Source organism: Balaenoptera borealis (assembly GCF_965194805.1).
Source record: "Balaenoptera borealis genome assembly, chromosome: 8".
Lineage (NCBI taxonomy): Eukaryota > Metazoa > Chordata > Mammalia > Artiodactyla > Balaenopteridae > Balaenoptera > Balaenoptera borealis.
In genome coordinates, this window is record NC_138865.1 from 75,975,663 (window position 1) to 75,999,873 (window position 24,211).

Genomic DNA, 24,211 nt, shown 5'->3' on the forward strand with positions numbered 1-24,211 from the left:
TTATTTAACTCAATATATCAAAAGTATTCCTTCAACATATAATCAATCTAAAATTATTATTGAGATATTCTCTGTCTTTTTTTGGTACTAAGTCTTTGAAATCTTATGTATATTTCACACTAGTTGCATTTCAAGTGCTCAGTAACCACATATTGCTGGCGGCAAACTTATTAGCTAGTGCAGCTCTACAGGAAATGGCAGCTTTTCCTGTTAGCTCAAAGATGCCATTTAGGATAGCTGTAGGGCACAAATTCTACATTTTCCCCCTCAAAGTCATCCATGTTATGCCACCCAAACCAGCCTGATTTTGGTCCCTCCCTCTGGCAGGGGACCTTTGGTTGTTCATTACCAGATTGGCAAGTAGTTTAAGCTCACTGGCCTATATGGCAAGACAATTCCAAAACGATTTATGACTCCTACCCCACTCCTCGCCCTGGGGGCAAGGCTTGGTAGAAGAACAACTGATGAGATATAAATGATTGTTCAGAATCCTATATCATCTCTTTCCCCCACCACTCGCCCCAAACAAATACATTCTTGGAATAAACATGAGTGGCTTTATGGGATACATGACTCAAATCAAGGGAAACTAAAACTGAATACTGAAATCAACTAGGCAACTGGTGGACTTTGTCCTCTTGCCTATATTCTTTGTTTTCAGCATCCTCATCCATAAAAGGGAAGCAAATATCTATACTTGATTAATTAATAGGGAAATTGGAAGGAAAATTAGATAGATATCCAAGAAAGCACTTTGAGGTTTTAAGTTAGGTTGACTAACTTTGTTGACCCAGGAATCTCCTGGCTTTAGCATTGAAAGTCTTGTGCCCTGGAAACCTACTCAGTCCCTGGCAAAGCAAGACCGTTGGTCACCCTTCCTTCCTCCACTCTTTCCTTCCTTCATTCCTTGCAAATTATATGTTGAGGTAGTTTCTCAAAGATATAGTTGTTCAAAAATATAACCCCCTTGAAAAAGGAGGAATTTTTGTTTAAGTATATACACTTTTTTTCTCTACAGACAAGGAATGGAGCTGTACATGAAATATTTTATAGCTATCAGGGCCATCGCTTAGTAAAAATGTGTGTTGTTAGCAGAGGTTGTCTTCAATATCCTTCCTTACTCCTTTTAGTATTTCACTCCCTTTCTTGTCAATTCCCACATGCTAGATGTTCCCTGTTTGCTTGTCTGGCTAGAGCTCCCTTCTCTGGAAGGCTGTCTACAGCTACAGAATCTTGCCTGTGATAAAGCTCCATTCAAGACTTATCTGTCAAGTGGTCAGTTTTACTTGAGGCCCTGCCCTTTGCTCAGTGACAGTGCAAAAAGTAGTGATGGCATCTTAATCAAAAAAATCATTTTCTCCCTAGGTTAAACCATTGGAAATGTTTGATTTCAACCCTTTTTGACCTACAAAAAGGTACTTTGTATGGTTCAACGTATCTCATGGTGTCCTAGCTTGGGTACCAGAGTGAAGTCAGAAAACCTAAGCCCTTGACCCACCCCTGTGGTTTACTTCTGTATAATGGCCAGCAAATCACTTCATAATTTTATCCTTCAGCTTCCCCAATTGTAAAAAGAGAATAATATTAACTACTGTGACTTCTTGTTAAGTTTTTGAGAAGGACAAATATGATAATACACATCAATACCATTTGCAAAGGGTATAGTGGTAGATTGATGTAAGGAATAATTATTTTTGGTTGTTTTTCAAACACGTTAGCCCATCCGAAATATATAAACCTCTGTAAGGAATAGGACTAAACAGTGAGGGAATTTAGATGACCTTAGAGATACCTGCCAGACTACATTGTCAGCTTATGTCATTGTACTCCTTTCTTTTTTCAGTTCCATATCACTGCAATATTTAAAAAACTAAAACCTTATGGGACCATTTTATAATATATATCATATAAAATTTTAATTTTGCTCTTTATAGTGGTAGGGGAAAAAAAGGACATGGAGTAAGTGGAATATAGATCTTTAACCGCTGAAGTAAGTAAATGTACTTTAAACTGCCCAAGCAAAAAAAAGAAAAAAAAAAAATTAAAACATCACTGATTAGAATATATGTAACCACTTGCTATTAAGGTTGTATAAAAATCTTGATTTTTGGTCAAGAGTTGTCGAGTATGGAAAAATTCCATGCATTCAGTGTAATCACTCTTTGGAAGGAGATTCTAAGGGGAATTGGAATCTGTGAAGGAGTTTCCTGATCCTACCTGGGTTAATCCATCCCTAGGCTTCACGAGGTCTGGAAACCAACTAAAATTGTGTACAACAGTTTAAGAGTCTATACATATGTTTTTCCTGATGAGGGTCCTGGTGGTTTTCATCAGATTTCTAAAGAGATCCTTATCCCACAAAAGTTTCAGAGCCTAGTATATGACCCTAGGAAAACAGTTTAGGAAAACAAATAAAAAATACGTAATTTTATATAACCTGTTTAATTGTTAAAATCATCAATGGTTAGTAGTCTTAATCTTGAAGGCCTGGAAAATGAACAGCTTAAAAAATTAAAACAAAAAAATTTTTTTAAATAAACTTTTATTTTCTGGTTATTAGAACAAACTTGTTTGAAAGTATATGTCTTTTAGATATTGCTTTTCCAATTTCCCTATAATTATGATGTTTTGCTATTCCCTAACCTCTCCCTTTCTGCTTGTATTCTGGCTGCTGGATTAAACTTCCTGTTTGTATAGGATGACCAAAAATATTGGTGATGATGGAGGTGGTGACGACAACACTTTCAACTTCAGCTGGAAGGTGTTCACCAGCTGGGACTATCTGATTGGCAATCCTGAAACAGCAGACAACAAGTTCAATTCTATCACGATGAACTTTAAGGTAAAGACACCAACTTCAAGAGCCTTTTCTTGGTATTTCTAAGAGTAAAATTGGAGCCGTTCCAAATGGTCTAGGTAGCAAAGTATCTTGACAATTAAAAGAAAGATTAACTCATCATTTCTTCCTACCAGGATCTGGGCAGGGTTCTGATTATGACTGGAAAATGATTGATGACCCATGACAGCACTACTTCTCTCTAAATTTGGTAATAAAACAATGCCATTGGCTTGAAACAGCCAATCATTAGTAATCAGAATCAGATATTTCAAATAATAGAACAATGCTCGCTAATTATTTACAGGAATACTTTAGCCCAATATTTTAAATGACTCTAAAGGATTATTTTGTAGTTGTTTTAAAAAACCGTACTAGAAGAGACTTTAGAATGAAGACTATCTTAGTAAATATTAGGTCAACCAGAGTTTGTTTGTAAGAATTCTTCCTTCTTTCTCTTACTTTTTCTCACTTGCTGGCAATATTCACCTGGTTTGTGGAATCCCAGATTCAGTTTACATTTTCATTCCTCACTTTCTGATGTTTGCAGAAATAATTTCTGAGTTCATGATACTTTTTGTAGCTCAAATATTTCTTTTTTTTTTTCTGTTTTGCCTGGGTACAGGAAGCTATAATAGAAGAAAGAGCAGCCCAAGTAGAAGAAAACGTCCACTTGATCAGATTCCTGAGGTTTCTCGCTAACTTCTTCGTGTTTCTAACACTTGGCGGGAGTGGATACCTCATCTTTTGGGCTGTGAAGCGATCCCAGGAATTTGCGCAGCAAGATCCTGACACCCTTGGGTGGTGGGAAAAAAATGAAGTTCGTCTCTGCATGCTTTTTATGTGCTTAGAATCTGACATTTGAGATTTTGTGGGTTGTGCTTCAGTGTTGGGACATGAAATACGGCCACTCTACCTATCTCTGTCATCCTGACCTGAGAGTGAACCAACCTCGGCACACATGTCCCTATTCCAACCTTACCTCTAAATCTGTCTACTGTCCGTTTTTCACTTTGTGACATTAGGGAAAGGTAGAGTTGGAAGAGAGATTAGAGCACATATTCCAACCAGTACGTTTTATAGACAGAGATAATGAATCTCAGATTAGGTGATGTGTTCATGGTCTCAGAACCATGGAGAACAATGAGAGTTAAAATTTAGGAATCTTGATTTCAAGCTCAACACTCTTTCCATGACCCTATGTTGCTTTCTCTGTAGATCCTGCATCTATCTTTGAAAGATCCAATTGTCCCCTGAATTCTTTGAAGCAGCAATGATAAAGCCCTGGGTTCTTACGTTTATTTCACTGGAAACATTCAGATTGCCTCCCCCACTTTGGGCAAGACTGGGCCTCTCTCTGTTTTTCACTAGCAGCCTAACTGCTCCACCTCCTCTCCTTTCCCTATTACCTCCCCCTCCAAATGCTATTCAAATGAGGAAGGCCAGCTCTTTGACAGGAATTAAATATTATGATTGCGATTTGTCTTCAGGGTATCTGCCATTTAGCAGGTCCAAGAAAAGAGGTCAGAGGTAGATATTTAGAATCAGGAAATCACTGGTCATGTGTTGTTTCTTGGGTCTGTTCCCTTTCATAAAATGTTCTAGAATACAATGTGGCATCATTTTGAACTTGGGCATTTTCAGTGTGTGGAGATTTAGGCGGTGGGAAGTGTAGATTTCCCACACTGAAACTTCTGCAGAGTCTTGTAGACCAAACAGATTATGAAGTCTTCATATGCATAGAATTTCCTAGAAAAATCTTGCACAGAAAATGGTATAACCTACTTACAACAAAAGGCTCCAAACAAAAACTTTCTAGGTATCTCAGAAGCAGTAACACTGAAGATGGGAGACCATACATTTAAGAGACTATGATGACATAGACATTTCATGAAAACCTGTAAAACAGAGAGTCATTAGGTGGAGTTATTTTACTTATTGAAAACAAAGGGGAACCTCAAAGCATTACTAAGTTTGCTTTCAAAATTATCCTTGCAGTTATGATAGCATATATAGGCAAAATTATCATGCCACTTTGGTCCGTGGTTTGTACTGATCATATTTTTGTATTAATAAACCACAGAAAAGGAGGGATAATTGATTATCATCAAAAGGGTCACTCTTTGTAAGTACATGTTTAATATCCATCTTAGGGGACCCCTGATTCCTAGGGGCCAACAAAGGTAATAATGGGGATTCATGAGAAACTTTACAAGCTTGATGAAACAGAATTTAAATTTACCTTATATAAGATTGCATAGCTCTGCCAAGTTTTTACTTTAGGCTGAAATTATATCATGCTGATTTTATATTATGTCATGCTGACTTTTAGCTCCTGCTGGTCATACTTATACAATGTTCTTAGTCAAAAGGGAAAAACATATTGACAATTATTTTCTAAATATAGTTTGGTAGTTCTAATCATTCAAAACATGGAGTCTACCAGGGGGAAATGGGAAATGTTCAACAGTGACAGTTTGAGCCAAGTATTCAGGCAAAGACATTGCCAGAGTCACCTGGAACCTTTTTTAAAACTTTATTTAAAGGGTTTTTTTCCCCCATTATAAAAGTAGTACATGCTCTGTATTCTTTTCCTTGACTTAATTTAGCCTAATAATATAATCATAAGTGCACCAATCAATCTGGAGATAAGGGCCACAAATTTCCAGCTTGTCATATTTTCATTCTCTCTCTCTTTCTCTCTTTCATAATTCTCTTACCTTTGGCATTATGAGCCAGTTCTTCATTTTTGAAACTTTTCTGCCTTGGCTTTGATGACATTATGCCATGTATTCTCCTTTTGTTTTTTCTGAACGTTCTTTCTGTTTTCTTTGATAAAGTCGATTCCATTTTCTTTCTTTCTTTCTTTCTTTTTTTTTTTTTTTGCCCCTTATAGTTTGCATTCCTGCAAACTCAGTATTTAGTCCTGGGCCCATCTCAAGGAATTCATTCATTCTAACTGATTAAACTAGCCCATGTGCTGATGATTGCCAAATTAGTATTTCCAGTTTGGACCTCATTCCTCAAGCAGATCATTTTCCATTTCCTTTGGAAATCTTGTTAAGTGCAGAATCAGTTACCATGTATAACAGTTAAGTGTTCTCTGCATAGAAAGTAATGTAAATCGCATCCCTCATTATACTAGGAAACACTATTATTACTGGCACGTCCACAAGCTCACGCACATGTACATCTTGAAAATATGAGTTGAATATTGTCTCTTGTTTTAATAAGATCAAATTTTAAAAATGCATGAAATAATTTTAGTCTTATAAAATATCAAAGGAATCTAGCTAGCATCTTGCAAATTTGGAGGAAAGCAATAATAATTTTTAAACACCATTAACTTGGTTCACCCCTTGTGTCTTCTTGTAGATGAACATGGTCATGTCCCTCCTGGGGATGTTCTGTCCAACATTGTTTGACTTATTTGCTGAATTGGAAGACTACCATCCCCTCATCGCTCTGAAATGGCTCCTGGGACGCATTTTTGCTCTTCTTTTAGGCAACTTGTATGTATTTATTCTTGCCTTGATGGATGAGATTAACAACAAGGTAAATCTTGTGTCTGGATTGTCCTTGCCATCAGCATGTTGTTAGATTCCCAGTCTCAAGATTGCCAGAAATGCCTTTGAAATCTCTGTTGTCTTCATTTTTGTTTCCATTACTCTGCTGTCTAGATTGAAGAGGAGAAGCTAGTAAAGGCCAATATTACCCTATGGGAAGCCAACATGATCAAGGCCTACAATGCATCACTCACTGGAAATACCACTGGGCCACCCTTTTTTGTGCACCCTGCAGATGTACCTCGAGGACCCTGCTGGGAAACAATGGTGGGGCAGGTAATGTCACAAACAGAAGTGCATAACAGTTAATGGATTAAAAAAGAGCAGGGTCACTATTTCTTCCATAAGCGTGGCCTGTTTTTTATTGCTTATTAATGAAAATAGCTGAGACTTATTGACTGTTCACCATATGCTGGCTGTGAATTTCATATATATTATCTCTTGTAGTCCTCACATGCATCCATTCAGGTAAGTAGTACATTTACACCCCTTTTACAGTTGCATGTAAAGGAAGGATATTTTTTTTTTAATTTATTTATTTATGGCTGTGTTGGGTCTTCATTTCTGTGCGAGGGCTCTCTCTAGTTGCGGCGAGTGGGGGCCACTCCTCATCGCGGTGCGCGGGCCTCTCACTATCGCGGCCTCTCTTGTTGCAGAGCACAGGCTTCAGATGCGCAGGCTCAGCAATTGTGGCTCACGGGCCCAGTCGCTCCGCGGCATGTGGGATCCTCCCAGACCAGGGCTCGAACCCGTGTCCCCTGCACCGGCAGGCAGACTCTCAACCACTGCGCCACCAGGGAAGCCCAGGAAGGATATTTTAAAATGGTCTGAGGAAACGTTTACTATCTATCTGTGTTATAATAAAACACCCAGATTTAGATACAACCCAAGTAAATATTTAAGTGGAACTCTAGTTAGTGTTACCTTTTTTCCATAAAAAAAGAAAAGATTCTTTTGGGAGCATACACTAATACTCATTTCAATAATGTTAATTTTTGTCAAATAATTGCCCCTTAAGCATGAAAGGAAATACTATTTTAGGTTTGTTGTTTTCAGATGACTGTATAAATGACCCCAGTCCAAGACTAGTGGTATTTTAGCAGATAAAAGAGATAATGTTTCATATGGCTTTCTGTTCAATAAAGGGAAACCAAACCAAACAAAAACAAAAAACCTACTTCAGGTCTTTTATTTCTATACAAATCCAATTTATATTTTGAAAAGCCTTTAATTTTATCTCATTAGAATTGACATTCCTCATGTGCAGTTCATAAACTGATTTTGGACTTTGGTTCATCCTTGATGGACAGACATTTTAAAATATGTCATAGTGCTTCTGTCTGTCAGACAACAGTTCAGTTTCAGCAGTAATGTGGTCTTTGGGAAATTATTTGAAATAATTTTTTACTGTGTACTTATTTTTTTGTAAGATAAATGGAAAATTGAAAGTTAGCATTAGTCTTATGAAACTAATTTAAACAAATACAGATATCATTAGATGTCCTCAGCTTCAGATACTCATCTGACTTAAGCCACTCATCTGTGATTTCAATTGTGTGAAAAAGTAAGGAAAATGTATATAATGCTAGACAGACATCACTGAAGACCAAGTCCAAAATGTATGATATAAGTAAGGATTCTATTTTATTTTTTAGGCTTTTAGGGACCAGATAAACCCTTCCCTTTCCAGTTACATGTTATTAAATACTTGATTTTCAGACATGCACATTTCATACACGTTTACGGGAACATACTATGTATGCAATAATAAATGAAATGAAACCTGCCTGCACTTGGTAGAGAGATGCTTGTGATACACAGTGTGGTAGACAGAATAATAACCCCTCAAAAACGTCCATGTTCTAATCCCTGGAAACTGTGAATATGTTACCTTACATAGTAAAATGGACTTTACCAATGTGATTAAGTTAAAGATCTGGGGATAGGAAAAATATCTTGGATTATGCGGGTGAGCCTAACAAAATCACACATACTTATAAATGGGAGACGAGTCAGTCAGAAAAACTGGCTGTGACAGTGGAACCAGAGGTTGGAGAGATGCGCTTTAAAGGTGGAGGAAGGGGTCGATGAGCCAAGGAATGCAGGTGGCCTCTGGAAGCTGGAAAAGGCAAGGACACAGATTTTGCCCTGATGCCTGCACCTTGATTTTAGGCTTCTGAACTCCAGAACAGTTTATGTTTATGTTGTTTTAAGCCACTAATTTTGTGGTAATTTCTTACAGTAGCAATAGGAAGTGAATACACAGGAGTATATGGGTTTCCATGTTTTAAAACTCCTTGAAGCAAAATCTGGTCACGGCACTTAACACAAGTCTGTTTTATCACATCTAGGCTGCTCCCTAAATCTTCAGCAAGAGTTGAGAGAAGTGAAAAAATATAAAGTGTAGTTTTCACAAACTCAAAGAGTTTGAGATATTCTCTTATGTACATCCCAGAATGCAGACTGGCATGAGGGCTAAGCAACCTACCCTTTACCAGGCAAACACCTGTTAAACAAGATTAATAGAACTGGGGCTTCCCTGGTGGTGCAGTGGTTAAGAATCCTCCTGCCAATGCCGGGTACACGGGTTCGATCCCTGGTCCGGGAGGATCCCACATGCTGCGGAGCAACTGGGCCCGTGTGCCACAGCTGCTGACCCTGTGCTCTAGAGCCTGCGCCACAACTACTGAACCTGCGTGCCATAACTACTGAAGCCCGCATACTCTAGGGCCCATGTGCCACAACTACTGAGCCCGCATGCTGCAACTACTGACGCCCGTGCACCTAGAGCCTGTGCTCTGCAACAAGAGAAGCCCCTGCTCCCTGCAACTAGAGAAAGCCCACACAGAGCAACAAAGACCCAACACAGCCAAAAATAAATAAACAAATAAAATAAAATTATAGCAGATTAAATTGTGTTGAGTAATATTTCACTAATAAAAATTAAAAAAAAGATTAATAGAACTAACTGTAAAGAATAAGGTGGAAGCTGCTCACTTCTGAGGCAGAGGCAGCAATTAATTAGACATGAACGTCATGCAATCTAGAATACTTATTTTCTGATTATGCAGAAGCTTCTGGGATGCTCCCACACACACTGAATTAAAATAAAGAAAAAATTATTTAATTCTTCTTCTTGGGAGCCCTTGTACCATGCTGCTTATCTTGTCCTTTTTTTTTTTTTTTTTTAAATCCTGTCTCTAGTGGTTTTCCTTGCTTCATCATCTTTTCTTACTGCCATTTGCAGTTGGGTTTCCCTTTTCTCTTTCGCCTTCCCTTCTCTAAATGAACATTCAGCGCTTGTGGGAAAGTCTGCAGGAGCAGCAGGAGGGAAGGGCTGTGGTTCTGAAACACTTATTTTACCCACTTTTAAAACAAAGTGATTCCAGAAGAAATAGTAAAAGGCAGCTGCTTTGCATGGAATGTTGGAGATATACCCCCAAAGACTTGTTCATTGTTCTATGAGAACATTCCAGATATTTTCTCTTCTTCTCCATGGATGCCCTCTGCTCTGTTTTTCCTCAAGGATACTGTGGGACTTAATCTCTCTTTGAATTTGAATATAGGAATTTGGTGGCTCCTTTATCTCTCCAGGGAATCTCAAGATGTAGTCACTTAGTCTCATCTCCAGTGACATTTGATAGGTAGGCAGCAGAGCCATTCTTGGGAGACGGCTCTTTGAAGCTATATGCTTAGGTCTGCATTTTGGCAAAGGAGAGGAAGCAGACAACAGTGACAGTAATAGCTCACATTTATCGAATGCTTCTTGTGTGCCAAGCATTACCTCCTTGAATTTTTAAATTACCCTCTGAGATAAGTTATATCATTATCCCCATTTTATAGATGAGGAGACTATGACTTAGAAAGGTAAAATAATTTGCTCGAGACCTTAAAGAAAGTCAATGACAGGAGCCCAGACTTTACCTACAAAGTCTGATTAGAGTTTGTGTCCTTCTGCATAGTGCTGAACCGTCCTCCAGAAACATAATTAGCATCAACACATACTCCCAGACTCCTGCCATGGAATATCTGCTGTCTGTGGCCCTTTGTGATGCCCCGTCTCTATTATTTTCCCTTGACTTGCTAATGAGCCTCTTAGGTTTGCTGATCAAATACATGTCAGGAGAGTAAAGTGTGAGGTGTGGAGTGCAGTGTTCTGCAGAAGGCCTGTGTGGAGGCCTTGCTCCCATCCTAGCACACTAGGAACTGGAATTGGTTGATGTTCCCTTGGTGGGCTGGACCACCAGTTTTGGAATTTCCTTTCTTATACAGCAGTGTATCCCTTCTATGGTATGTTAATAAATATTTTTACATTTTAATATAATGTTTGAATCCTCTTCTGCTATTTTATGTGAAAGTTAGGACATTGCTTAGGAAAAATATTGTATTTCAACCATTGGGATGAGGGTGCTTAGGAGGATGTGGAGGACTTCAAAGCCACTCTGAAATATTTTCTCACTGAGGAAGTCTTCCCAACCTGGTGGTGGAAACCTAAAAATATCCCTCACAGCCTACTTCTAATTCATGCTGGTTATTAGAATCTGAACTCAAATTGCCTGGGGAATGAAAAGGAGAATAAGAGTAGGGAAGAGAAAAGTTATGTTCAGAGATAACCGCAGGAATTTACTATCACTCAATCGCTCACTCCATATTTATTGAGTGCAGGCTAAGTGTCAGGTGTTGTGCTAGATACTGGAGGTGCAATGCGGAACAAAGGTGGACCTGGTCTCTGCCCTTGTGACAATTACAATCTCTTGGGAACAAAGCCATTAATTAAATAATTATACAACATTTGCAAATTTACAATGGCAACAAAGCACTACAAGAATGCAATGCATGCAGTCAGAGAAGCTTGCCCCTACGTCATCGAGGTGAGGGACTTCCCTAAGTTAGTGATGCTGTAGTGATGCGTATTAGTTGGTGTAAACTGAGTCAAGAGGTGAAGTAAGATTGAGTAGCATGAAGACCACATGTAAAGACCCTATGGCCTAAAGAGGTATGGAGTTTGAGGGTATGAAGGAAAGCCAGTGGGACTGGAGTAGAGAAGACAAAGAAAAATATGGAGAGCTAGACAGGAATCAGATTATACAGACACATGGATTATGCAGAAACCTCACACTCACCTTTGTACTCCAGCTGTTGCTGCAGCAAATGACTGCATGCAGCTGTTACAAGACAGTATCTCAACTGAGTTGTATACAGATTCTCACCTTTACCCTGCTTCTCTGCTGTCACCAAGTGAGACGTTAATACCACATGGGGCCATCCCTGACTGATGGGAATGGGAGCTGGTGGATCAATACTTCCCTCTTCTGTCTCTTGGGTGGACAGATCTGATACTTATTCTATATGGCTACTCAGCGGGTCCCCAGAAGAATCAAGACCCAGTTGCCCCAGTAGTGACAGCTTTTAACACTCTCTTGGGTAAAGGTTTTCTTTCTCTCCTTTCCTGTTTCATTCTTTTCCATTTCCACTCCTGTTCTTTGATAGCACTTCCCCAAATATACTACTGGCTCACAGGCACTACTTTTGATGGGAACTAATGCCAAGATAATTTTTTTACATTTATAGTTTAAAGTTTTCAGTATATTTTTTTTAGCTTTTAATATATTTATATTATAGTTAACTACTGTTTATGGTGGATGTTATACACCTTCTATTTACAATAGTAGGAGTTATATTCTAAAAATAAAGTATATTAAAGTTAGAAGAAATATTACGTAAATAATATTTCAGATGGTACTTGGACATGGCAAGAATCGTGAAGGTGGTACACGACTACTTGGAGTTTAGGAAGCACTGCTCTGAAGTATGGGACTGGAAATTAACCAGATAACTGCTAGTCAAATGGGCCTTGCCCTATGATGTAATTCTTCCTCACTAGTTATTTTAGAGGTGAGATTATATAGGTAGCTGGTAATAAAAACCAGAAGACTTCTTTTATTATAGAAGAACACTGTATTTCTGGAAAAATATGTCTTATTAGATATTCCGTGTCTTCAATCTTAGGGCACGAATTATTGGGAAGGAGCAGAAAGGAAAGAGCAGAAGAGAACGATCATAATGAAAATTTATAATTATATGTCTACTCTTATATTTATTGCCTATTGTTATAAGTTCCATGAGGAAATAGTGAACTTCCCCTCTAACCCACAACATACACATTTTGCACGTAACTTCAAGTCCACACCACTGAGGTAAAAAGTTTGTAATTTTCCAGACCTTTTCTATACATATACATGTTATGCATATACATATATACATGCATGTATATATGCGTAGGATTTTTTGTTAACAAGTGGGTTCATGCTACATATCCTATTTTGTAAATTTTTAACAATCCATTTCTTATCAGAGCATAGCATTTGAGGACTTTTTAAGCAAGTTTATTGAGATATAGTTCACATACCAAACATCTCACCCATTTAAAGTACACAATTCAGTGGTTTTTGGTATATGTTCACATTGTTGTGCAGCCGTAATCACAACAGCACTTTGTTTAAGAGCTCACAATATTCTGTGGTGTGGACACCCATTTTTATTTAATTAATTTCCTCTTGAGTATATTTGAATTGCTTCCAATTTTGATCTGGGAGAAACAATGCTTTCATAATTATATGTACAGATTTGGACATTTGTGCTAATACCGCCATAGGATACATTTCTAGAAGTGGATTTTCCTAATCAAATTCCACACACTTTAAAATGTGATGGATCTTCACAAACGTTTCCCCCCCCCCCACAAATTTTGCACCAGTCTAACTTTCCCTTCTGTCAGTTTACAACAGTGCCTATTTCACCACACTCTCACCAATATGGAAAAGCATGGATTTTAAAATATTTATCACTCTGTGGAGCAACAACTCATTGTTTTAATTGTATTTTTATAATGTGGGATTTAAGTATTTTTGAATGTTTTAATTAACTGTATGTTTTCTTCTTTCTTATTTGTGCCATTTGCCATTTTTTTCCTTACTGAATTGCCCATCTATTGTACTGATTTGTAAAAGTTTTTAATGTGTTAGAAGAACTAGTTCTCCATCATATAAGCTACAAGTACTTTTTCCAAGCTTGTCTTTTAATTTTATAAATAAAAAATTTATTTTATAAATAAATTTATTTTATTTATTTTATTATCTGCTGTTTGCCAGATTCAAGTTTTAAACTTCTGTGTTGTCATTATTTTCCTGTTTTGTGTTCTCGTGTCATGCTTATAAAAGTTTCTCAGTAGGAAGACTTCTGATACAGTGGTTTTGGCGCAGGAAATAATTATTTTTAGACTAATAAAATAGGAGTGAAACATTTTTTACTTGCTAGATATGCCTAACTAGTTTCTTTACCATTAGTTGCAGTTTTCAAGTTAATACTATTTAGAAAGCATGACAAATTCAATGTTAACATTAGGACCATTTGAAGGGAGAAATGCTCCTTTTAATACAGATAATATCTCAACAGGAATTTGTGCGGCTGACCGTTTCTGATGTTCTGACCACCTATGTCACAATTCTCATTGGGGATTTTCTCCGAGCATGTTTTGTGAGGTTTTGCAATTACTGCTGGTGCTGGGATTTGGAATATGGATATGTAAGTGTGATATTCATTTTTCTCTTATCAGATTATTCCTTTGTGCTTAGTCATTTACGTATACCATGCAAGAAGAAGAATTTAGGAGGCGGGATTGTCTTTTAGATGTCAATAAATGAAGACCAATGAGTATAGTTTTAATTCAGAAGGGGGTCAGACTTGAGTCTCATGGCTTGCAATAGTCTAGCAAAAATAGATTCTAGTAAAATTACAGATGGCTAAAGCAGCAGACTTCAACCTATCTGTTAAAATGGTGAACTCAATAAATCTTGGGCCCATAGTCAGCTCCCTCCCCATGAAGCTTGCTGGCATTTCTAGAAGCAGGGCAAGATGAATAGTATCAACTGCACATTTTCTGTTTGCTTTGAATTCTACTGATCAACTGCTGGACACTTATCAAGTGCATCACTGTGCAGTACGCTGGGGGGACAAAGGAGTCAATGAATACGCTGCTTGCTTCATAAAGCTCACAGTCTAATGAGAGCTCAGCAGAGACACAAGCAGGGGGCTCTGAAAGGCCCAGGGTACTGATAGGGCTCTGGCAACTGGTGGTGTAGAATTCTGGCAAGTTGATTTCCTTCCCCACAACAACAGCACCGGTTTTTCTGAGCCCCACTGGTGTTGATTCTATCACCAGCCCCCCACTATGCTCAACCCCAGGTCCCCCCACAAAGTTTGAGAGCGGCAGCAAAGCACACATCTCTCTGTCCGCCTTCTGCAAATGAAACTGTCATCTTGGGAAAGATAGGACCTGAGGAGTTGATAGTATTGATACTTATTTGCTCAAGTATTTCCAGTGGCTTCTAAGTATTTAGAATGAATTCCAAATCCCCGTCCAAGGCCATCGATACCCTGTGTGATCTGCTTCTTTTTTTCTCTCTGAGCTCATCTCCTACCACTTTCGCTCTTGCTTTGTAAAGTCCACAAACACTGGGAGTCTTTCTTATGCTCAAACACAAGATGCTCCTTGCATCTGCCCCAATTGTTCTTCCCTCTAGGGGTGCAGGTTCCTAGAATTTGCCAGGGCTGATTCTTGTCATTAAGGACTCACCTAATATGTCACCTCCTTTGAGCTTTTCTCTGACCTTGCAATCTAAGGTGGCCCATCAGGCACTCTCTCTTTCAGCACAGTTTTATTTTCTTTATACGATGTATAACTATTTGACATCTCCTTTTTCGAACGTGCTTATTATCTGTCTCCCTCTGTTGCAATGAAAGCTCTCTGAAAACAGAGGCCTTGACCTCATGCTTAGGGCTGTGCTTGTCACATGGCAGGTGTTATGTTGGCTGGCTGCACTGGCTGACTCTGTGTTGAACCTCCACATCCTAGCACCATCAAGGCAACGCCGTCTACTGACAGAACTCTGCCTGCTTCCAGGGATGTGCCCTGGAATCAATTCTGCCCTAGTATTCTTGAGCTAATGATGTTTCTCTTCTCACCAGTGAAGGGATATCCTTCCCTGCTGGGCTTCCTCCTGTCTCATGCCCTCTAGTTTCTGGACAAGTCCTACGTTCAGAACTGTTTTCAAGACTCCAGGCTAGATCCTCTACCTGGCTACCTGACTTTGAGATTGTACCTTTTATTAGGTCATCTGTCTCTCTCACTGAAAGTGTTTCTTGGAGGAGCCAGAAGCAGTTAGGTCATACTGTTTGGTGGACGATGGTGAGGTAATGCTATAGATCCAGAATGCCCTTGTGTTGCTTTCCCATTCCCTGCTATGAGGTATTCAGCTGGCTTGGTTTCATTTCTATTTTCCTTGCCTGATTCAGCTCTTCTGAAGCAGACATAAAAATTGCCATTTCTTTCTTAGACCATCACTTGGCTTATGTTTGCCTTTTATCCCTAACTGCTTTCTTCTTAAGTGCTAGAAAATTTTGCTTCAAATATGAAGCCAATATAACATGACCCGGATGCATAAAAGCTGTAATTATATGACCGTAATTTATTATTTATTGAGTGCTGGCAGTGCTCTTGGGTTAGAACAAAGTACAGGAAAAAAGACAAGTTCCTGTTTTAGGTCAGACAGAGTGAATTTGCTTCCATGTTACCTTTGGAAGGCTCATCAGAGAGAAGCTCAGCAGCAAAACAAGTTTTAAAACATTAAGGTTGGATGATGGATCTTTGATATGGATCTTATTATCACTGACCCACCAGGTGGATAGCTTACACAGCTGAGTGCCTGCTAGGTACAAACCATTATGAGCAAACCTCTGTGCCTGCTGATAAGAGGATACACAGATGTAAAAGCTGTAAGCTTAAGGAGAGGTTGCAAACGTGGGCCTGCAGGCTAGATTCAGCTGACAGATATTTTTTTCTCTCGTCTGCAGTATTTTTTTTGTTTGTTTGTTTTTTTGTTTTTATGAGCTAATATTTTAAAGCTTGGAGTTTTACATTTAAAAAATATGGATTTCTTGGGACTTCCCTGGTGGTCCAGTGGAAAAGAATCTGCCTTCCAATGCGGGGAACGCGGGTCCGATCCCTGGTCAGGCAACTAAGATCCCCCATGCCGCGGGGCAACTAAGCCTACATGTCACAACTACTGAGCTCACACGCCTCAACAAGAGAGCCCGCGTGCCGCACACTACAGAGCCCACGCGCTCTGGAGGCTGTGTGCCGCAACTAGAGAGAGAAAACCTGCACGCCACAACTGGAGAGAAGCCCGCGGGCAGCAACGAAGAGACCACGTGCTGCAACGAAAGATCCCGTATGCTGCAACTAAGACCCGACACAGCCAAAAAAAAATTTATATATATGGATTTCTTGTTTTTCTTGACGTATTGAAAGGCCTGACAACATTAGACCCATATTCTCACTCTGGAGAAATTGGCTGGAGCTGAGGAATTACTGCCCTCTTCTGGTGGAACATTCATTCACCGATTCCTCACACCCTTTGCTACCCTTTAATCCTGCAAGCTCCCGTTGTCAGCGCAGAGCAGGAAATGTAATTGCACATTGGAGAAACCACTGTGGGAGAGATCAATAGGGATACAAAGACAGGGTGGAGTAAGAGACATTTGAGTCAAGTCTTGAAGGAGGATCAGAATTTCAAAAGACTGAGACGGAAGAAAGAATTCTCAGTGGACGGACTGATGGAAGGCAGGGCCCAGCAGCTGGAAAGTATGGGTGGTGCAGGCAGAGATGCAGAAATCTAAAATGGAGCTGTTTTAGAGGCTAAAAGGCTGATGAGAATGTTTCTTTGATATTCTGGACTTACTAATTGCCAGTATGAGTCCAGAAAGTACCTGTCATGAAGCAAAGGAGAACCTGAGATGGGCAGAGGAGATACTTTTAAGAATCCTTTCAGGAATGAAAGAGAAAAATGTGTTCATTTCTGCCACCAAAAAAAAAAAATTTTTTTTTTCTGAACTTTAAAAATAATACCAGTTCATTGTTTAAAAATCTGGAAAAGGCAATATAAGCTTAATATGGAAATAAAAATCACAGGTAATCCCACCACTCACGACATTACTTAGTTAATTGAATTGTAGAGTATTAGTATTTATTTATATGTAGATAAACAAGTACTATAGATTTATATATAGTACTATAGATTTTTATAAAAATATATTGGCATGTATCCTATTGACTAGTTACTTGCTTTTTTTCACCTAACAGTGACCTTTTCTCTATGTTATTAACTGGTCTTTTATCATTTTTAAATGGCTGTGTGACATTCTACATATGAATGTACAATAATTAGTTATTTTTTATTTGTTGTTAGTTGACTGTACCTAATGTTTTGTTATTATATTAAACATTGTGATTGTATTTATTTATAGCCATGTAGATAAATATCTCCATAGATAAATCATAATCTTATGCAAAACTTATTTCCTTATGAGAAATTTCTCTAGGTTGAATTGCTCAGTTATAGAGAAGATATTTTTGAAAAAGTTCATTCACTTTTATAACAATAACTAACCTCTATAAAGTCTAAACTCTGCAGACTCCAGCATTAGATTCAGAGATTCACTGAATGTTAAGGTTAGGTGGAGTTTTGACAAAATCAGTCATAATGCTTTTATTTTACATATAAAAAATTAAGAGTCTGAATTGGAGTTGCCTAAGATTATATAGCCAGTGAATAAATAAGGACAATGAAGTATCCTTCTGGAAAAGCCATTATGTTAAATGTACTGAATTATACACTGGTTATATCTGAGTAAATTGGGTTAAAAGTGACTCTGTGTATTTTCCAGTTATAAATTCATGGCCAAAGTATTACCACAACAAACCTATGAAGATGAATTGAGGTGGGAAAATTACTGGCTAGGAGCAGACTGTTAGACCATGTAATGTAAGTTAATCTTTCCTAAGACTTCTCTGAGCATAGCAGATAGTTCTCAATGTTTCTAAAGAGTTCACTGACTCATGGGAGTGGAATGGTTTGCTCCCAGAAAGGATTTTAACCACCCTGATTCAGCAGAACCGCCCTCAGTCCTCTTGTAAACTCTGGGTTTTCTGCAATAGTTCAACACAGAATGCCTTTAACTCTCACTTTAATTTATGTTGACACCATCCTTGCCATTTGTCAATGAAGTAGGTAAATAGTATCCAGGAAGAAATGGATTGAATACATGGCATGGGGTAAGAGTATGTTCAATCAAATTAAAACCTCAGCTTGTTTAAACCTTGTTTAAAGTTACATTTTAAGGTGCTCCTTGTTGAATTTATGTGAATGGAAAATATGGGAGATTTTCCTGAGATCTGATGGAGTGCAAGATTACCCATAAATAAGAGGCATATGGTTCACAGACCATCAGAGTATATTACTAATCCTATTACACTGTATTATATTTTTATGTAGAGCTTACCATGTGTTAGAACATCTACAAAATACTTTACATATATTATTCTGTGTAACCATACCAGCAACGCTATGAGGTAGATAATATTTTTCTACTTTACAGTAAACTGAGGTTTAGAGATTTTTAATAATTTGCTCAAAGACATATAACTGGTCAGTGGTGGAGGTAGGACTGAAATCCACATCTGATTGACTTCAAAGCTGTCAACCAGATTTCCATCATATTGAATTTTCACTGTAATGCTTACCCCTAGAAATTTCAAGGACCCTGCCAAAGCATGACTAATTCATGAGCCAATCCATAGCATTTGTAAGTCAAATGCTTAGACAGGTTTCTTGCTGTAGAATGGAATTAGCAGGAGGGGCTGGGATATAGAATTAGGAAATAAACTGATATTCCCTTTCTGGGAATGAGATACTATTTAGCAGTCCAGGAAGATGGCATGATAAGGAATCAGTAAGAAGTCATGGGTATCCAGTGAAGGTGTGAGAACGTGGGCAAAGGGACAGAATAGGCTGGACTGGACAGAGTCTATCTGCAGGCAGCTAGGGTTATAGTGCAAAGCCCTGAGGTGCTGAATCAACCTAGTAGACGAGGGTTGGATTTGTCCTAGGTTAGTAGTTCTCTAATTTGAGCATACATCAGAATGCTCTGAAGGCACATGAAAACACAGGGTTTCTGATTCAGTAGATCTGGGGCAGGGCCTGAGAATTTACTTTACTAAAAAGTTCCCAAGTGTTGATGCTGCTTCTGGTCTGGGGACCACCCTTGAGTGCCATTGCCCCAGTGCCACAGGCCAGGCCAGCCTGCAGCTCTAAGCAGTGTGATTCCAGCTGTGGGAAATGAGATTTGTGTGACGAAAGTCAGGCAGGTCATTGCAATGACAGAATTATCTCTGAGATCCTGAATTGCATTTCGCAATATCCAGAGGTTGACGGTTTGCCCCAAATAATTAAACTTGTAGAGAGAGGATGGGTTTTCTCAGGCTTTTTAGTCCAGTGAGCACCGTATGTCTTCCTTCTGGGTAGATAACTGACTCTAGCCCACCACAAACAAAGGTCTAAAAATAAAGCAAGAAAATTTCTAGTTCCTTGACTATTATGGACCCCAACCCAAATCCAAATTGGCTCCTCTGTTGCTGGCTCCTAAAAATCTTATTACGTATGAGCAGCCCTTAGGGACTTTATTACACTTACTCCATTTGAATCATTTTGTTAACTCGGGTTACAAGAAAACCTGTTTTTTCTCAAGCATCATTTACCTTTAAGCTTTTTATATTTCAGAGGCAACACTTTGCAAATTGATTTACACTCATATTATTAGTGTATTGGCTTTTAAAAAAAATGAAACTATAGTATGATCTCATATTTTAAAAAATCCACCTCTAAAAGAATGAGCCTTGAATTTCATACCCTGTGTGTGTGCGTGTGTTTGCTTTCTTACATTTGTTTCGTTTTTAGAGTGGGAGTTTCTGAGTTTAATGAATGGAGTATAAATTCCATTTTTAAGGTGTTTAGCGAGAAGCAATTTTTTTTTTTTAACATTTATTTATTTGGTTGCACTGGGTCTTAGTTGTGGCAGGCGGGCTCCTTAGTTACGACTCACGGGCTCCTTAGTTGTGGCTCGCCAGCTCCTTAGTTGCAGAACGTGGGCTGCTTAGTTGCAGCTCGAGGGCTCCTTAGTTGTGGCATGCAAACTCTTAGTGGCAGCATGCACGTGGGATCTAGTTCCCTGACCAGGGTTAAATCCGGGCCCCCTGCATTGGGAGCGTGGAGTCTTAACCACTGCACCACCAGGGAAGTCCCAAGAAGCAATTCTTTAATAACTGAGTCAACCAATTACAGATTTTAGATTAGAAAGGGATCTTAGAAATTATCTAGTTCAGAAGTAGGCAAACTTTCTCTGTAAAAGATTGCACAATAAGTATTTTCACTTCTGCAGGTATGTTATTGTGGTGTAGTGAGAAATATATATTTTGGTCTTCATTCCAATTCCCGGCTGGAGCGCTTAAAATTTTTGTAATTTACTAAGCAATGGTGGTGCTAGGAACATCTTCTGTTCTTATATTTGGTCTTTAACCCTGGCTCTTGATGCAGAGTTCCTAAATTCCTTGGAATATTGTGGGTGATAGGAGCATTATTTGTTCCAATGAGGCAGCTCTTGGTGGGCTCCTGGATAGCTTCAGTTTGGGGGCTGGTCAGCAGAAAGACCTGGCTATAATTAGAAGCTTGGAAATTTCAGCCTCATCCCCCCATCCTCCAGGGAGGGCAGAGAGGCTGGAGACTGAGTTAACGATTGATTTTGTCCCTGTGATGAAGTCTCCATAAGAATCTCTGAACCCTGAGGTTTGGAGAACTTCCATGTTGTTGAACACATTGAGGTGCCAGAAAGAGGGTGCACCTGGAGAAGGCAAGGAAACTCTGTACCCTTTCCCTCGTACCTTGCCCTATGCACCTCTTCCATCTGGCTATTCCTGAGTTGTATCGTTTTATAATAAACCAGTAATCTAGTAAACAAACTGTTTTCCTGAGATCTGTGAGCTACTCTAGCAAATGATCAAAGCTGAGGAGGGAGTTGTGAGAATCTCCAGTTTACAGCCAATCCGTCAGCATAGGTGACAACCTGAGCTTTCGATTAAAGTGTGAGGCTTTCGTCTAAAGTGTGGGGCAGTCTTGTGGCACTAAGACCTTAACCTGTGGGATCTGTACCGACTCTGGACAGTTAGTGTCAGAATTGAGTTAAATTGTAGGACATCGAGATGGTATCCACAGAAAGTTGGGAAATGCTTGGTTTGGGGGAAGAACCTATACATCTGTGTCAGAAGTATCATGAGTAGAGTGTAGTCATAGAGGAAAACAAGTGATTTCCCTTGCATCAGGCCATATGGTCTCTGTTGTAACTATGACATTCCTGTTTTCATCCCAGACAGCAATAGACAATACATAAATGAATGAATGTAGCTATATTCTAAAAAAACTTTATTTACAAAAATTGATGGTGGTCCAGATTTGGCTCATGGGTCATAATGCACCAACCCCTGATCTAGTTCATTTCATTAGTTTATCTGTGAGGAAACTGAGGCCTGAATTGATTAGTGACTGGCTCAGCTCACTCAGCGAGGAAATGGCAGGGCAAAGTCTCATACTCGAGTCTGAATCCCAGATGAGTGTCTGTATCACAAAACCGCTTGTCACAGTAGGGAGTGTGGAGGTACCCTTTCTCTGCATCCGGTCAATCAATTTATGCATCAAAGATTTTATTCCTCCAGCTGCCCCTGCTGCACACACAGTATGAAACCAAGGGTTCCTAGTGTGTCCTTTGTGCTTTTCTGGTCACCTGGTTATAAAAATATCTCATCTCAAATGGCCTTTAAGAGGTTTGTATGCTTGTGAGAATAAAAGAAATGTACTTCTAAAAGTTTGAATTTTTTTCATTTTCCTTAGTTTGGTGGGCTAAATCTGACACTCTTCTAAAGAGGCCAAGGTTGAAGGTTTGATTCTTAAACGGACACAGAGAAGAGGTGTTCCAAGGCCACAGATGGTACAGACCACCGACTGAGCATTTGTCACATGTGTTCTGTGATCTCGCAGGGCTCCAGGAGAAAAGGGGACTTGATCCAGAGCAAAGTGCTCCTGGGGAAAGGGAAAGACTCAGAGCTAACGTTTCTCCAGATTAGAAGCAATTCATTTTCCTCATTTTCCATGAAAACCACACTTTTTTCATTGTTGATTTTAGAACAAAAACTGTCAACCTAACCTCTTTGCATCTTATGAACATTAAGCTTCTTGATGATCTGCAAACTAAGTGAAACACTTTGTATATTCTTTAGTAGTATCTTGAGTGAATTTTTGTTGAAATCATCTGTCATCTTTGTCCTCCTTATATAGGGTTATTTATTTTTTCATTATGTACCATATTATTATTATTATATCTTGCTATTTAACCATTCTTGTTATGTCAGACTTGGCATCTACTCCCTGAATCTGTTACAAGGCACATGGCCCATACCTTTCAGTTAACTAGGAGAGTACTGTTGCCTTTTGGGAAATGATGAATTTGATGCCTGGATTCAAGAATTCTTGAGGCAGAGTGTTCAAAAATAGTGAAAGATTTGTTGGGGCTCCAAATCAGAGACCTAGTCTATCTTCTTACAAATATATTTTTGGGTGCTTGGGTTTAAGAAAAACTGAGGCACTCTCAGGTTGTTTGATTTTGTGTGTGTGTGTGTGCACATGAGCGTTGTGCTGTGTGTACGTGTGTGTGCTAGGGAGGGAGTTATTATGAGGATACACGTGGTCTGAAGCCACACCTGCAGATGTCAGGATCTGGGGCAGTAATCAGGTCCTGCCATTCTATTACTCTCTGTTTATGGTCCTCTCACTTTATATTTTTTTGCTGTTTGCTTTTTCTCTTGTTACCAATTAGTCAGTTTCCTGATTGATTATTCTCTATCTCAAATTAAATAGGAGCCAGCTTTATTGTCTTTGCTAATTAGCATTACTCCATTGACAGAGCTTTCTTTCTAAGATGCCTAATGTGTCACCAGGAAGCCTCTGGACGGGTCCTCCTAGGACAGATGCCCACCTCAGTTCCGATTGGTGTCCCCTGTGTACAAAGAACAGCCTGGTGCTGCTGCCCTGAGTAGGATGGTATCATCTAGGAGTGAACACTGGACAATGAGTTGAATAACTTCTTAAACTTTCATTGTATTGCTCTCTATATTTTTTATTGTAAAAGAAATTCACATTTTTTAAAAAAAGTATTTTAAATATGCAAAACTTAAAGAAGAAAATAAAGGCATAATCCATCACCCACATATAACAACTATTAATTTTGCTGATCACTTTTAAGTTTTTTTCTTTATGCATAGTTTCATATTGAGTAGAAAAAATAATGTATAAGTTTACATATTTTTTGTTTAACATTAGAGCATAGTTTTCTCTTGGGTATATAAATATCCTTCCAACAGTGATTGTAATTAGCTGCAATATATATCATAGCATAGTTAAACTGTATTTACTTAACCAGTGATGGACATTTAGATGGTTTCATCTCTGCTTCTTAAAATTTGTTAGCATTTAGGATTATTTTGTTAAAACAAATTTCTAGAAGTAAATTTACAGGGTCAAAGAGGATGAAGTTTTAAAAACTTTTCATATGTATTGTCAAATCGTTTTCTAAAAGTTTACTCCAAGTTTTACTTTCACCAGCAGTAGATGAGAACGTATGTCTCATCACACTTCCACAGCATCGAATGACAGAATTTAAAAATGTCTTACTGTGTTAAAAAGGATGCCTTATTATTTTATCACTAATTATTTATTGTATTGATTATTCTGCTATTGCTGCTGCAAGAAAGTAGTTGCAAGTCTAGCCATACCTATACAGAAATATGAAACACTTGCCTTTCAGTTTT

General features: G+C 38.6%; 1 protein-coding gene across 24 annotated transcripts in view; it reads left to right on the forward strand.

Moving 5' to 3' along the window:
• Positions 1-24,211, forward strand: part of TMC1 (transmembrane channel like 1) — a 431,339-nt gene that overhangs the window by 340,869 nt on the left and 66,259 nt on the right. For all 24 annotated transcript variants that reach the window (XR_014247278.1, XR_014247279.1, XR_014247280.1 and 21 more), the window contains 5 exons: positions 2,698-2,842; positions 3,462-3,656; positions 6,212-6,391; positions 6,517-6,678; positions 13,858-13,986. Coding sequence is in view for 20 of the 24 variants with exons in the window: in XM_082401409.1 (XP_082257535.1) it covers positions 2,698-2,842; positions 3,462-3,656; positions 6,212-6,391; positions 6,517-6,678; positions 13,858-13,986 (811 nt within the window). In the remaining 4 variants the exon portion in view is untranslated. The remainder of the gene's footprint in view (positions 1-2,697; positions 2,843-3,461; positions 3,657-6,211; positions 6,392-6,516; positions 6,679-13,857; positions 13,987-24,211) is intronic.